This window comes from Microtus pennsylvanicus, chromosome 20 (genome assembly GCF_037038515.1).
Source record: "Microtus pennsylvanicus isolate mMicPen1 chromosome 20, mMicPen1.hap1, whole genome shotgun sequence".
NCBI classification, from domain to species: domain Eukaryota; kingdom Metazoa; phylum Chordata; class Mammalia; order Rodentia; family Cricetidae; genus Microtus; species Microtus pennsylvanicus.
Genome location: NC_134598.1, coordinates 4,117,346 through 4,134,505, shown reverse-complemented (window position 1 = coordinate 4,134,505; position 17,160 = coordinate 4,117,346). Strand labels below are relative to the sequence as shown.

Here is a 17,160-nt window from a genome sequence, read left to right as displayed (position 1 = left end):
TAATGTCGCAGGATACAAAATTAACTTAAAAAAAAAAAGATCAGTAGCCCTCCTGTATACAGATGATAAAAGGGCTGGGAAAGAAATCAGAGAAACACCACCCTTCACAATAGCCACAAAAAGCATAAAATATCTTGGAGTAACTCTAACCAAACAGGTAGAAGACCTGTAGGACAAAAACTTTAAATCTTTGAAGAAAGAATTGAAGAAGACACCAGAAAGTGGAAAGATCTCCCATGCTCTTGGGTAGGTAGAATTAACATAGTAAAAATGCCAATCTTGCCAAAAACAATCTACAGATTCAATGCAATGCCCAGCAAAATTCTTTACAAACCTCAAAAGACCAATACTCAACTTCATATGGAAAAGAAAAAAACCCAGGATAGCCAAAACAATCCTATACAATAAAGGAACTTCTGGAAGAATCACAATCCATGACTTCAAACTCTACTACAGAGCTACAGTACTGAAAACAGCCTGGTATTGGCATAAAAAGAGATAGGAGGTCCAATGGAAACAAATTGAAGACCCAGATATCAACCCACACACCTTTGAATACCTGAGTTTTGACAAAGAAGCAAAAAAGATAAAATGGAAAAAAGAAAGCATATTCAACAATTGGTGATGGCATAATTGGATATCAACAAGTAGAAGAATGAAAATAGATCCATATCTATCATCATGCACAAAACTCAAGTCCAGATGGATCAAAGACCTCAGCATAAAGCCAGCCACACTGAACCTCATAGAAGAGAAAGTAGGAATTAAGTACACTTGAATGCGTTGGCAGAGGAGACCACTTCCTTAATAAAACCTCAGTAGCACAGACACTGAGAGAAACAATTATAAATGGGACCTCCTGAAACTAAGAAGCTTCTGTAAAGCAAAGGACATGGTAAACAAGACAAAACGGCAGCCTACAGAAGGGGAAAAGATCTTCACTAACCCCACATCAGACAGAGGTTTGATCTCCAAAATATACAAAGAACTCAAGAAATTGGTCAACAAAAGAACAAATAATCCAATAAAAATAGGATACAGACCCAAACAGAGAACTCTCAACAGAGGAATCTAAAATGACTGAAAGACACTTAAGGAAATGCTCAACATCATTAGCCATCAGAGAAATGTGAATCAAAACAACACCTGTAAGAATGGCCAAGATCAAAAACATTGATGACAACTTATGCTGGAGAGGATGTAGGGTAAAGGGAACATTTCTGCATTCTGTGGGGTGGAAATGCAAGATGGTACGGTCGCTTTGGAAATCAATATGGCAATTTCTCAGAAAATTAGGAAACAACCTACCTCAAGACCCAGCATACCACTTTCGGGTATATACTCAAAGGATGTTCAATTGTACCACAAGGGTATGTGTTCAACTATGTTCATAGCAGCATTGTTTATCATAATGAGAACCTGGAAACAACCTAAATGCCCCTCGACCTAAGAATGGATAAGGAAAATATGGTATATTTACACAATAGAGTGCTATACAGTAGAAAAAAATAATGATATCTTGAAATTTGTGGGCAAATGAATGGATCTAGAAAACATTATACAGAGTGAGGTAACCCACACCCAGAAAGACAATTATCATATGTACTCACTCATAAGTGGTTTTTAGACATAAAGCAAAGAAAAATCAGCCTACAAACCACAATCCCAGAGAACTTAGACAACAATGAGGACACTAAAAAAGACATATGGATCTAATGTACATGGGAAGAAGAGAAAGACAAGATCTCTTTAGTAAATTGGAAGCATGGGGACCATGGGAGAGGATTGAAGGGGAGGGGAACAGAGAAAAATATATAGCTTTTAAAAATTGAAACAATAAAAAAGATGATCAGAAGCCCATAGTCAACCAAAATCCTAGAAAAATACAGTTCTTCTGCTTTCCAACTCAAGGAGCTAGTCCGATTCTTAAAATGCAGTATATTTCTAAATACATACACGATGTAGTATAGATCATTCATAATAGCTACTGTTTCGTTTGAGCTGTTCAAAATGGCTGGTCTTGGAGCAGGGAGTGTAATTTGATGGCAGAGTGTCTTTTTATCACGGGGCCTGGGTGTGACCATCAGCACTGAGTAAACTGGGCATTAAGGCAGTGCCTACAGTCTGAGCCCTAGAGGGCATGGAGACAGGAGGGCCAGTTGACAGTCGTCCTCAGCTACACGGTGTAGGCACGTGAGAAAATCAGAAACTCACTTTTGTGACTTTCCTGGTCAAAAGAACGATCCTTTTTTCTTTCTGTTACTTCTCTGTGAGTTTGTGTTGGTGTGTGTTGTACGTGCGCTGGTGTGTTTGGGTGTGTTCCTGTGTTCCTGCATGTGGTGGGCAGAGGAGGGAGTCACTGTCTTATAGTCTACCACCTTCTCTCTTACTCCTTCAAACATGGTCTCTCAAGGAACGTGGAGCTAGGCTGTCGGCAGGCCACAGAAACCTTCCCTTCTCTCCTCCCCCTGCCCCGCACTGGGGCGACAGGGAAGCACAGCCTTGCTGGGCCTTTTATGTCAGTTCTGGGGATTTGTACCCAGGTTCCCACACTGTCCCAGCAAGCACTCTTATCCAGTAAGCATCACCTCAGCTCCCAGGACATCCTTTTTAAAGCGTTCTCTAGATGCGGCCTTTGGAATGGCACTCTGTTCTCTGCTCTATTCAATTATAGCCCTTTATTTTCACTAACAGCCTCTTTTCAGATCTAAGAGAAAGAACTCTAAAGTTCCAGGTCCCTTGCTGTGATAATATAGAAATTCGACTACGATAATACCAAGATACAAAAGAACATGGCTCATGTCACGACTGCAGCAAGGTGGGTTGTTGAACTAACGAAGTTTCCAGTCTGGGAAACAGAAAGAGGAAATGCAAAATGAACACTCCTTCTTTATTTCCTCAAATGGAATTTAATTTGAAATCCACTCCTTCTAACAACTGACTTAATTTAAAACTCTCTGGGACAATGGTTCTGGTCAAACTGTAGCTTCATCCAGAATAGAGACTCCGAGGATTGACAGCAGACTTAAAAACCATCCCAACAATTGAATGGGTTTATTATTCAATTATTATTATTAATAATAACATATGGATTTTAGATATATTACACTCTATTTTAGAATGCAGATGTTGGAGGTCAAATGGTCCGTGGTACTGTGGAAGGTGGCATTCTAATATTGTCTCCAACACTCGTATCCCACAGGAGCATAGAGATCCTACATGACCACCTCTCCTATGTGTGGGCATGACCTGCGACTGTGGCTATCATTCATGACTGTAAATTGTAAGTAGGAAGGTCTCTTCACATATAAACTAGGACCCACCATTAGTTGATGTTTTCGTCAGTCCAGCAGAAATGAGCCCGGGTGGGAGTGATCCAGTCAGCAGAAGCCTGCAGAAGTGGGCCTTCCCGGAACTCACAGACAGAGCCTGACAACTATGGCTGCCTTCTCAGCCACCACTTCCCTGAGTTGAGGGGGGAACTGAATCCAGTCAAAACGACAAAGGAAATGTTTGAACTCAGGAGCCCAGGACCCCGCTTACTGCCCAGAGTCCTAATCCACGGAGATGTGACAGAAAACTTAAACGTTTAGCTCGCTACGCTTCTGCAACTTGTTACATGGCAATGGATTTAATACTATCACCTTACACCTTTGTCCTCAAGATAATCCTATGCATATCAAAGGTGCCTAAAATTAATATTATCACCACACTCTCCTGTAGGTATTGAACACATAATGAAGGTTAGCTAGGAAAATAACTAGTCATGTCTGGGAAAAAGGTTTGCTAAAGCTGATAGGGTCAAACCAAGGTAGAACAATGAAAGGCCTTTAAAAAAATTAGGACAGAGAAAAGCAGAAACCAATAGAATGTAAGTACGAGTGTTATAGGCCTTGCTTGATCATGAGGACAAAGGCAGTCTGAAAAAGATGGCAGGCAGGGGCTGGAGGCAGAGCTCAGCACTGGAGCCTACAGCCCTTGGAGAGGACCTAGGTTGGGTTCCCAGCACCCATGTCAGTCAGATCACAACCACCTGGAGCTCCAGTTCTCAGAGACCAGATGCCCTCTCTCCGGCTCTGTGGGCTACTGCATACACGCATACATAAATTCACACGTAGGCACAGATACTCTGTGGGCTACTGCATACACGCACACATAAACTCACACATAGGCACAGATATAAAATCAAATTTTAAAAACCAGAAAAACACACAGTAGGCTCTGCCAGGCAAACCTCACTCCTTCACACTCCATGGGCACCCAGTTCCCCTGGTATCTGACTTCTCTGAGCCACCAAATCAGTGTCCCTCTCTCGTCAGAGAAGTTTCCTTTTACAGGCCACGGTAGCCAATACAGAGACCCCCAACTGCTCAAGCCGCGGGGGAGGCGACTGTGGAGTGCTTGGTCCTAAGTGGGCATCTATTCGCAATCATGCCTGCTCCTTCCACTGTTCGAGGATCATTGCAGAAGAAGGGGCAGAAAGAGGCAAACGCTGGGAAGAGAGGCTTCAAAACTGTTTTTTTTTTCTGGACATGGCAGGGCCACTTCACACATGAACTCAGGGCAGCTGGGGCTGCCGCCCAGGACTGCATAAGAGCGAGCCAATCAAAACCTAACAAGGGTGGAGGAGGGCTCCCCTAGCTCCACCCAGGTGAGGCATTCTTGGCAGCTGATGGTGAGTGGAGGAGGGAGGTTTCAGTTTTCTTCTGGATGTGGCCATAATAGGCCCATGCTCCAGTGGATGGCCCTATACTCTTGCATATATATATATATATATATATATATATATATACCAACAGCACCAATCAGACTCAGCGGTTTAAAATAAAAGAGCTCAGGAAGTTATGAGGGACATGGGGATGGGGACATGAGAGGCATCAGGAGGGATGACCAAAACACACTGTATACAGTATGAGTGAATAGATAAAATGTTTTTAACATGGCAGAATAACAAAGGAGGAGGAAATTGGGACCTGGCTGACCCTGTTGAGGAAAGTCTCACTACCTGCTCTAGACTGCTATGTGAGAACGGTTTATGTTTCTACATACTTTTGGACACATATTTCTTATTTATTCCTCTAATGGTTTCATGAATGTTTTAATGATTTTTTAGCCATTTTCACTTCCCGTTCCCCTCTCTCAGTCCCTTCTCTGGCTCCCTTCACTCCCCTCTTTACTCCCCTCCCATGCTAAAACCCTTTCCCCAACAAATTCCTCTCTACCTTCACGTCATTGTACATGTGTGCATGTGTGTGTTCGTGCATGCCTGTGTGAGTGCGTGTTTGTGCGTGTGCATGCGCGTGTGTGTGTGTATGCATGTGTGCGTATTCACTGAGTTAAATAGGGTTGTTTGCATATGCATGGATGAGAGTTTTTTACTGGGTCAAGGGAAACTTATCAGTTAGGCCACATTTAAATATCTTTCCTCAGCATTTCACCCTCCACATTAATAAAACTTACAAGTCATTCGTGAAAGTCACAGACACAGTCGTGTGCTACACGGCAATGCTACTGTCATCAGTGACAGCATGGTATGGAATTATGGTCTCGTGAATATGTAATTAATAACATACAATATCATATAATAATAATTAACAACATATAATATATATTGATTTTTTTAACCTTCCTATTGCGTGGCAGAACTACAGCCACCCTAGCCCTGTCCTTCCTGCACAGCATTGTGCACATGGCAGCAGGGCTATTGATAAACATGCTGTGCTGCGTGTCTTATAGAAATATAGCACAACATTATGTTGGTTTTTCTAACAGTGGTGTTACGGGTCCAGGGATTTACTACTATGCCTTCAGTCATTATTTTAGAGTGTGTGTCTACATGTGTGCTACAAGAGAGTGTGCTGGGGCAGGAGAGAGAGACCTCAGCATTAGAAGCATCGGCTGGTCCTCCAGAGAGATGCAGGTTCAATTCTCAGCATCCACAGGGTAACTCTGGTCCCAGGAGATCTGACACCCTCTTCCGGCCTCTGCCAGTACTGTGCACACATGGCATGCTGACATATACGCAGGCAAGCAAAACACTCAACATAAAATGGAAATGAAGAGTTTACAAAGTGACGCCAGCGACAGCCTTCATATAGCTCATGCATCTGTTTACTGAATTCACTCGCATCATGTTCCCTTGGCTCGACTGAATCACTTGTTTAATTTATGAAGGCCTTAGGGCAATATGCAGCATAGTATGAATATATGTACATATATATATCCTATATATTTTATATTGTGTACATACATATATGTGTGTTATATATACATATATTACATACATTACACCATATAGCCTAGGTGTCTAGTAGGCTGTACCATTTAAATTTCTGTAAGTAGACATATTCCCATGGTTATGTAGTCCATAACTATGAATAAAATATGGCCTCAGTAACTCTTGCTTTAGCAAACACAATTTTCTGCTGTGGATGAATTCTAGTGGAGACTCTGTTTCCAGGCCTTGGCTGTATGATGGGTCATTTAGTCTGCTTCAGGTCTACTGAGCTATAACAAAAGGCATTGAGCTAAGAATATCTCTGTGCCCTTACAGATGCAGAGGGACAGAGAATTCAGCACGCATCAGTTAATCTACACAGCTCAGAAGGACATGGAGCAAAAGACATAAAATACAAGGGGTTGAACTGAGAAGTTAGAGAGTATGGATCAAGAATAGAGTCCTGAGGGGGTTGGAGAGATGGCTCAGTGGTTAAGAGCACTGGCTGCTCTTCCAGAGGTCCTGAGTTCAATTTCCGGCACCTATATGGTGACTCACAACCACCTGTAATAGAATCTGGTGCACTCTTCAGGCACACATGTGTACAAGCAGAGTACTCGTACATAAAATATGAATAAATAAATACATTTTTAAAAAAGAATGGAGTCATGAGAGGGGAATTCTCAGTGCTTGTGAGAAAACTCCAAGAAGACAAGAGTCTTGTGAGCTCAGTTTCTTCAAAAACACAGATGTGCTTTTGTGCCCCCCAGGGAGTAGCAGAGAGGAGTGAGTTCACTTCGTGTGCCACCGAGGAAAAACATGTTTTTGCCACGCACAGCTTGCCCTGTGATTGTTCACTTTCCTCGGGTGACTTTCCTTAACCCTCAGAGCGAAAACTACCTGAGGCTCTGCCTTAAGCTGGCTATAGCCTGAGACTTCAGTCGATTCATTGTAGGCCCCACCCTTCCCGATTCATGTGCCAATCAGAGCATTGGGAGAGACTACATCATCCCAAAGTCTTCTTAAAACACAAGACAACAACAACAACAACAACAACACCTTACTTCTTAGCTGCCAGTGTGCTCAACCGTGATGATTCAATTTCTGTCTCTCTGAACATCAGTCCCAGGGTCCGTATAATTTCAATACATGCCCTAGGAAATAAGAGAAACACGAGCAATGAAAATGGCATGGTTCCCCAAGGTCGGAACCCCACAAGAGCAGTAAGCCTTGAGAGAACGGCTTTCAGATGTTCATTAGCCCAAAGAGCATCAAATTCCGCATGTCTGATTGCCAGCACAGGCTACACACCTAGTCTGGGGTGCTGCACAGGAGACGATCAAAACGTGCCTGCTGACTAAGAGCTTCACGTCAGGATCAAGGCACAGGCCTAAGCATTTTTGAATGCATATTTTTTTCCAATGATCTATTTTCAAATATTTGCATGTGTATACCTGAATGTAGGCTTGTGCCCATGAGTGCAGGTGCCCGCAGAAGCCAGGAGCATCGGATCCCTGGAGCTGGAGTTACAGGGGTGTGAGTTCCCAGACATGGGAGCTGAGAACTGAGCTGGGTCCTCTGCACGAGCGGGTTGTGCTCTTAGCCACTGAAACACACCTCCAGCCCCTAATGTTCATTTTTCAGTAGGTAAATATGTCCGTCTTAAGGCAGCTATTTCCCCATTTTGGAGCAGTCACTATTACTAATTTCTTGTGTATGCGCTAAAATTTTTAAATCCATGTGAAAGCTTGGCATCATGCAGAGTCCAGGGTCCTAACATTTGGGAAGATGAGGCTTGAGATCAGCCCGTCTACATAGTAAGTTCTAGGGTGGTTCAGATTGCAAGACCTGATTCAAAAAAATTAAATAACAATAAAGAAAAACTTTTGAAATTTAAAAATCTATGTGAAGCAAAAGTTGAAGCACTACTAATCATTAATAGTGCATATATTTTGTCTAGTATCTTCATTTATCTTTAACACCTCACAACACTGGTTCTCAACCTTCCACGGGGCAATCCTTTAATATAGGTCCTCATGTTGTGGTGACCCCCGACCAAAAACCTATTTCATTGCTACTTCATAAATATAATTTTGCTATTGTTATGAATCGTAGTGTAAATATCTGCTATGCAGCCCCAAAGAAGTCCCGACCCACAGGTTGAGAACCTCTGCCTTAGTGGACTAATACCCGACTGTGTAGTTAGTACTTACACCAGCTCACTGGCCCTTTGGCTTTTATTTTGAAGTGCAGTCTTATCCCGAGACTCTGGCAAATACTCATGAAGTTTGTTCACTAGGAAGTAGAAAAGCTCACTGGTCTGCAAGAGCGGGGGAGGAAACAATGAAGACACCAGTTGTTAAAGCTCCATCCACACATAAAAGGACAACAGAAACATCTCTTCGATTCAGGAAGAGACTTACAACAGTTTCTTTAACACGAGCGGAATTTGAACAGAAAACATACTTTTTCGCTCAGGACCATCCAGGTGGGACATCAAGAGCTAGGGGACTTCAGTTCGTCCTGGCCCAGGCATTGATGACGTCATCCAGGAGTAAGTGGGAGGTCATTGTAAGGCCATGAACAGAGCTGAACAAATGTGCCATGTAATAATGGTGTGATAATAGCCAATAAAAGCAGTGGGGTGGTGTAGGAGGTTCTTCTGGTCATGTGTTGCTTTCATTGGTTAATGAATAAAGAAACTGCCTTGGACCTGATAAGGCAGAACTTAAGTAGGTGGAGAAGACAGAAATGAATGCTGGGAAAAGGGCAGAGAAGAGAAGCCATGGATCCTCTGCCTCAGACGGACACTGTAGGATCTTCCCGGTAAGCCACTGCCATGTGGCAATTTACAGATTAATAGACATGGGTTAAACTAAGATGTAAGAGTTAGCCAACAAGAAGTTAGAGCTAATGGCCAAGCAGTGTTTTAATTAATACAGCTTCTGTGTGGTTATTTCGGGTGTAAGGTAGCCAGGCGGCTGGGACAAACAAGGAACCCTCTCCTTTACAACAGTGGGGAAGCAGACGAACACTTTCGATGCTGCGTTTGAAATACAGATTGTCATTTTTATCCAAACAAACACTTAGGCTTGAGAAACTCATGTTTCTGTGTTCCTATTCAAGTTCACGAGCTAAGCGTGAAAATTAGTGACATATATAAAACCAGGCAAGTCGGTACAAGAAGTGTGCAGTCTCTCCTTTCTCGTCCCGTTGTTCACTGTTTCCCTGGGCCTGTGGTGACTGGTGACAACTTACGCTATTTAGATGGTGGCACACGGGGGTGGCCAGGGGGGTCAGATCCCCGGAATGTGAGGACACAGTGGTTGTGAGCCGCCCATGTGGGTGCCGGGATCTGCACTCCAGTCCTCTGCAAGATCAGTGTTCTCTCCTAACTGCTGCACCATCTCTCCTGCCTCCACAAAGTTGATTTTTAAAGAAGCAATGGAGATGTAAATCTTGATTTTCTTGCCCAGAACTGAAAATTGGAAGTATGTCTACTCTCTCTACTTCTGTGTGAGCTCCAGGGGGACATCGCCCAGGCTCTGGTAAAGCTAGGGATTTAGCTAGGGACCACAAAAGATAATCTTTTAAATAGAAAAGTTAATCCTCCTGAAAGGATTTGAGAACGTTGCCTTCCTTAGCCATAGATGCTAACTTTGTGTAAATGGACTTTGCATTGTGGCAAAGAGAGACGGCAAAGATAAAACTCCGGGATATCCATGTATTTATATGGTCAGGACCATAGAGGAGCCACGGAAGCACGCAAAGACTGTGTGTCCTCTGTGTGTGTCCTCTCTCCACTCAACCCTTCCACGTTCCACAAGCAGAATTTAAAGTCTCTTTAGTCCAGCTACCGGCACTATGCTGAAGAATGGCTAGGATTTTCAAGTGTGAGACACGAAATGGGTGGTTTTAGTCCTAACTTTTCACAAGAGAGTAAGAGTTCTATTTAATAAAAATTGCTTCCAGCATGGCATATGCATGCATTGTGTTGGGCCTGAGCATGCTGTGGTAGGCACCTGAGCCAACCGCCAGTGTGACCATGCTTGATTCTTGAGGGCAGGAACCCTGTCTTAACCCCACTCCCATGCCTAACGCCTGTGACCATGCCTCGCACTGATTAGGAATATAACAAATGTTTGCTTGATTCTTGAGGGCAGGAACCCTGTCTTAACCCCACTCCCATGCCTAACGCCTGTGACCATGCCTCGCACTGATTAGGAATATAACAAATGTTTGCTTGATTCTTGAGGGCAGGAACCCTGTCTTAACCCCACTCCCATGCCTAACGCCTGTGACCTTGTCTTGCACTGATTAGAAATATAATAAATGTTTGCTGTGTTATTAAAATGCTGTGGGTGATGCTGGAAATTGACATTGCCCATTATGGTAGCCGCTGGCCACGGGGGCTATTTAAATTAACTAAAGTTGAAATTCCACTACCTCTGTCCTTGGCCACCTCCAAGTGCAGATGGTGTCTACTGAACTGGGCCCCACAGACTACAAATAGCAAAGAGTCATATGCACAGAGTAGGTCCAGAAATCAAAAGGAGCAAGGTACCTGGCTCCTCACTGGGGAAAACAGGGAAGAGAACAATGGCAATTGAGCAGAGCTTTGAGGACAGATAGGCCTTTACTGAGGGAGAAAAAATGGAAGATACAGAGGAAAATGGAAGAACAGAGGAAAGGATGGGATCAGAGAATACTACCTGGTGTTCAAGCCATCACACCCAGCTCAGGGTGGCCGCGGCACACACCTTTAATCCCAGCACTTGGCTGAGGCGGAGGCAGGTGGATCTCTATGAGTTCAAGGCCCGCCTGGTCTACAAAGCAAGTTCCAGGACAGGCTCCAAAGCTACACAGAGAAACCCTGTCTCAAAAAAACAAAAAGCAAAGCAAAACAAATAAACAAACAATAGGTGGAGAGATGAAGGTTGGCTTGGATGAGCTCAGCCTGTCCTCACCTTTCTCTGCCAACCTTCCGCTCCACTACAGCGCCACCTACTGATCAGGCCTGCTTTAAAACTGGAGGTGTTTAAATGGCCAGGCCAGCACTGCCAAGAGCTACACTTTCTCCTATGCAACCCCAGGCAGTACGCATCCTCCTACTTAAAACCCCACTTCAAATCCTGCATTCCGGTTGTCCTAGCACGCTTCTCTGGGCTCTGCCTTGCTCTTTGAGCGTCTGGCTCTACATTTGACAATCTTCTGTGTCATTCCCCGGAGAACCTGCTTCTGCACCCTCGCCAAGCGGGACCTCATGGTGCTAAGTGATTACTCGATGCTCAAGGGTGATCTCATGGGGCACTGTGCCTCCATCTCAGTGTGCCCACTCCTCTTTCGGGGTGACTCTCACACTTGGGCTCCAACCCTTCTTAGGAGGAGCGATGGCTGGATCAGTTCCCCGAGCACCTTCCCTACCAAGATCATGGCTCCCGCTGATTACCCTGCCCTGTTAAAAACAAAGGCCCTTTTAAATACTATAGTCATGTGTTTGTGTTTCATAAGGAAGTCTACAAAAGGTCTTTGAGCAAACAAATCTATACGATTAGGATAGATTAAATTGACAGCACACAGGCAGGGGTGTCTGCAGTTTCCAATTCCCTTAGCCTTTCTGTATGAATTCCATTTTCATAATCAACATCCTTGGCTATTTCAATGCCTGGTGTCCATCTCTGTATTTTCCCATAACCCTGTGAAGTCCCAGAGTCAAAGTGTGCACAGTGTGTCCCTAATAGGATCTATGACACTTGACCATTTTGGGCTGCAGCGCAATCCCCTTCCCCTGTTGCCGCAGACTGACCTGCTATTCTCTATAGCCGGTCTTTCATATCTGTAGGGTAGCTGGCCACCTTGAGTTGCCCGAGGCTGTCCCAGCTAACCCATGTCCCAGGGACATCCTTAGAGCCACCCACACTGAGACAGCAGGCTGCTCTCATCTGGAAAACCGAGATGGCTAGTCCCCTGCATACACAGCACCTCACAGTGAAGTCACGCTCGCAGCTTGAACGGCTGAGTGTTTGTGTAATTCATAGCTGCTCATTAAGAAGGCGGGGGTGACATGTGTGTCCAGGGGCACTGCAGTGGCCTCATGCACACCCAGCATTTATCACTGTAGCGTCTTGACACCTTCCAACCATAACTGAGAACGAAGCACTTTTAACTTACCATGTGAGAATCAAGCTCCTGGGATTCCCTGGGGATCACATTTTTTAAAAAAATACCAATCCCGTACTTAAAAGCATTTTTAAAATATGTATTCCTACTAAAGGAAAACTTGTTAAACTCTCCTTTTCCTCCATCACACATACCAAAACTTGCCCTCTACCACCTCTCCTTGGACAATACCAACACAGCCTGCTTTGGTTACTTTGTATAGTGGCTCCATTTCATCCCATTGTCCCCCATATGCATACATATTATCAATTATCTTATAAATTTTTATATATTAAAACACGACTACATTAAATATAATCACCATTTTTAAAATACAGCATCAGAATACAACTTGAATTTCTACTTTGATTTGCGCTTAAATTTGATAACCAGATAAAACAAGTTTTAAAAATGAGGAACAAGATACTTACTTTCCAGAAAAGTCTTTTTAGGATAAAATTTCTCTGGGCTGCTATTCTGAGTTCCGTGATTAAACTCAGAATCTTCCTCAGAGTGTTGTCCTGAAGAAAGAGTTCAGATTTCAGTTGACTGAAGTGCTTAATTTTCTCCTCGGATCTACGGAAACACACAGGAAGATTCGGGTAAAATGTAAGAAATATCACAGTTATTGACAAGTCTATAAAAGTTTGAGGCTGGTAGAATCTGAGGTGAACTTTGAAGTCCTAGACTTAGTACTGAGAAGCAGGGAAACCCACCCCCACAAAATGGTGCCTATCACTCCCTAACTCACTTTCACCCTGCCCTTGGCCAGTTGGCATGCACGCTCTTGCTGTCTCTGGCAAAGTTTTCAATGGGGGCTCATTTATATCTTTAGCACAGTCCAGGAGCCCTGGGTAAAATTATTTGTTTAATCTTTTCCTTCCATCAATTCCTTCGCCAAGTAAGTGTATTTATAGAGAAATTTCCATTTCATTACTTGACAGGGAAACCAGGACCGCTTGGCACAAGTGGCCGGCAGCTGTAAACATGGCGTGCAAGCTACACACACTCTGACAGACATCCGTGTTTGACAGGCTGCCGCTCGGCAGAAAGCACAGAGTGTCAAGCTAAGAAGTGCTTGCTGATGAGCAGTAAGAACTGCTCTTCCACCATGGAGATGGAAGTTCCCTCCCTCTGCGTGGGTGCCACCGGAAATCATCTCCATCCTTGACCCCATAGGTCTCCACTCTTCAGGAAACAGGCACTGGAAGACCATGAGTTCTCCTTAGAGAAGACAGCTATGGCTGAGGTCCAGCTTCAATTTTCAGTTTTGCCACTTGATTAAACAATCACAGGAGTGAATTTTGCAGATGGCGTCATGTTCAAATATGAAAGGTTGGACAACCCTGTCTTAGATCTTTCCCTGAAGCCAAGGCCAGTGCAGCCTCTCTTCCATTGAAGTTCCATTTATTTTTGTTATTTTTAAGTGTGCGTGCGTGTGTGTGTGTGTGTGTGTGTGTGTCTGTGTACGTGAGTGAAGGTGCCCTGGAGGTCAGAAGCATCAGATCCCCTGGAGATGGAGGGGGACAGGCTACTGTGAAGAGCCCCATGTGTGTTCTCAGAACTGAACTGGTGTCTGCTACAAGAACAGTCTACCTTTTTAATCCCTAATCCATCTCTCCAGACCACCCGCATTGCAACCCCCTCCTATACTTTATTACATTAATCTCATTTTACCTATCGTAATTATTTGTGCCCCTCAGCTGAATTTTGAAACTTGAACAAAAATTGTTGTCTTCAGAGGAGACAGGGGGATGACTCAGCAGGGTAAGTGAGGCATTGGGGTGAAGCAGACGCAGCCTGTGTTCAATCCTGAGGCCTAATTAAGCGAAGGAGAGCACTAACTCTTGAGAGTTGTTTTCTAAGCCAGGCGTGATGGCGCATGCCTTTAACCCCAGCACTCAAGAGGCAGAGGCAGGAGGATCTCTGTGTTTGAGGCCAGCCTGGACTACAGAGTGAGTTCCAGGACAGCCAAGGGCTGTTATACAGAGAAACCTTGTCTCAAAAAACAAAAAGTTGTCTCTGTCTTCCACATACGTGCCATGGCAGGTGAATACAACACACACACACACACACAACATTCACACACACATATACACACAACACACACACACAACACATACATATACACACACACACCACACACACACACACAACACATACATATACACACACACACACAATTCTTTTTAAAATGGACCTCATGTGGCATGTGTTTAGACATCGCAATTGGCCCTAGAAGGGGCACTCACTGGTTGTGCGGCAAGCTCCAGGCTGGGGCTTTTCAGAGACCCGTTCCTCATTGGTGGAGCTCCTGCTGCCCTGCACAGACTGGCTGGGAAACCTCGTAGCTTTAGTATAGAAGGAAGAGAGGGGAAAAACCCGTCCAAGCTCCACGGGTAATTACTTAGAATATCTATGTGTAAACTACAGGAAGAACAGTTTGTGTTCCCTATAGATTAGTGGACTCAACACTCTTGACTTCAGGTAAAAACAACTTTACCACCTCCTGCAGAAACCTGGATACAGCCATTTACCCCACTAATGTACGCAATGTTGATCCTGCCACCGCATGCCTCTTTCCTTAAAAAGTGTCTGATGCTCTCCTCAAGGCAGCCAACAAGCCTTCCTTATTAAACCCAACTTCTGGAAGAAGAGATGGAGTCCTTCCCAGTGGGAAAGCTAGAGAAAAGATTATCAATATCATTTCAGCAACAGCAATTCTACAGGCAGAAAACCAATGACTGGGAGCATGAGGGCTGAGGCCAGACCCTAGACGGGCTCCGTTATGAAGCTGGATAACAACTATAGGGACGTTGAGAGCCTCTCTGGACCTCGGTTGTCAAGTTTGTACAATGGAATGATAGCCACTGGCCTATGATGCTTCAGTGACCACCTTCCCTGCTACAAGTGTTAAATACATGGTTATCTCTGAATAAAACTGGAATAAGTTTGAGGTCGTGTTTCATCCACTTCTGATTCCTGTATTTCAATTTCAAAGACTATAAAATCTTTATACTCTCTTGAGAACTCCAGAAACCACAGAGATAAAGTTTCCACAAATGTAGAGTACATTTTACTATACGATCAGCCTCAACTACCATTTAAATGAAGTGTTATGGGGCTGGCGAGGTGGCTCAGTAGTTAGGAGCACTGGCTGGTCTTCCAGAGGCCCCAGGGTTAATAGTTAGCACCCACACGCTGGTTCACAACTGTCTCTGCCTCCAGTTCCCGAAGACCCAACGCCCCCTCCTCTGCTTTGATCCACTGAGGATTGCAGCAAATTTATTCTTTCTTCAAAAGTTGCAAAAAATATGGTAATTTTCTAATTCTATTAAATCTGCATTCATTGGCTGGGTTGCAGTAAAAGATAATTTGCCATCACCAGCTAGGGCCACTTGGTAGCCCAGAAGTGGTACAGGAAAGGCACCATTCCCACCACTTGTTAGCTGTTTACAGAGAAAGGGGCTGGGGCCCAGTGTCCTCAGATCCACTGTGTTTTATCTCTGCGTGGGGGTGGGGGTGGGGGGCACCTTCTACGATGCCCGACACGCATCTGCTCACTGTGTTTCAGGCACCCTAGTCCTGTGTCCTCTGGGACTCAACTTGTGTCAACGCAGACCTAAAATTGATGGCAGATGTTGAGGTAGGGGTACAAGTATGGCGGACAACCGCACACAACACACACACACGCTCACACACATGCATAAGCACACTCACATTGCACGCAAATGCTTGCACACACACCACACACATGCACACAGACATGTGCACACGCACACACATATGCATGCACTCACACACGTACACATGCACACATGCATACATGCATAATTCACACCTATGCACAGCATAGAGCTAGAAGAAGAGACGAGCAGAGCAAAGTCTCCCATGAGTCTATCACACATGGCCCCTTACCTGTATGGCTTTGGAGTCCCGCTGACGAGACTGTCTTCACTGGAGCTTAGGGGATCTTGTGAAAGAGTAGCTCTCTGAATGAGGAAGAGAGCAGGGACTGTCAGAATGTTTGTCTACCAGAAATAATCTCTAGTTCTGATCGATGTCATATACCCACTCCTCCGTCCTGCCTATGGCATTCCATGTGCGACCCATTCTGATATCTGATAGCAGCACAAGGAACTCTTTCAGGATCACTAAAGATTTCAGTGTAACAGTTTTCATGTTCGAGTCTGCTGCACACGTGTTAAAACTGGAACAATGCAGTGACTGGCATGGCCTTTGCTCAAGGAGGACATGCAAGTTTTGTTTTTTCTGTTACTGTTGCTGCTTTGAGACAAGGTCTCGCTTTGTAGCTCCGGGCTGGAACTCACTATGCAGACCAAAGCTGAACACAAACCTTCAAAGATCTTCCTGCCTCGGCCTCCCAGACTTGGGGTTAAAGGCACATGGTACCAGGCCTGGCAAAATTCTGTATTTATAAATGACTTACCATGTTCGGTTAGAAGTTTTATGCCTGCAAACACAAGTATTCTTGTAGCGGGCTCAGGCTTAGTTCCTATCAACACATGGCTGCCTGTAACTCCAGTTCCAGGGACCCCAAAGCCCTTTCCTGATCTCTTAGAATTCCTGTACACATGGAGTACCCAAACAGACACTCAGACATAAATAAATAAAGGAAAGTATTTATATAGATTACAAAATTTAAGTTAATTAAGTTTTGATTTTTAAAATTAGAATTTATGAGATTTTTCTTTTAGTAGACCAATTTTCCTCTCTTGAGGGTTTGTTTGCGTTTTTAACCTGGAGAAAACTTTTTAAAAATG

At 44.2% G+C, this 17,160-nt stretch overlaps 1 protein-coding gene across 1 annotated transcript in view; it reads right to left on the bottom strand.

Annotated features, from left to right (window-relative positions):
• The window catches only part of C20H12orf56 (chromosome 20 C12orf56 homolog), a 49,046-nt gene that overhangs the window by 13,844 nt on the left and 18,042 nt on the right, over positions 1 to 17,160 (bottom strand). The window contains exons 5-8 of the mRNA XM_075954863.1: positions 16,295 to 16,368; positions 12,808 to 12,952; positions 8,431 to 8,537; positions 7,282 to 7,371 (exon numbers count right to left, since the gene is read on the bottom strand). Coding sequence (XP_075810978.1) covers positions 7,282 to 7,371; positions 8,431 to 8,537; positions 12,808 to 12,952; positions 16,295 to 16,368 — 416 coding nt within the window. The remainder of the gene's footprint in view (positions 1 to 7,281; positions 7,372 to 8,430; positions 8,538 to 12,807; positions 12,953 to 16,294; positions 16,369 to 17,160) is intronic.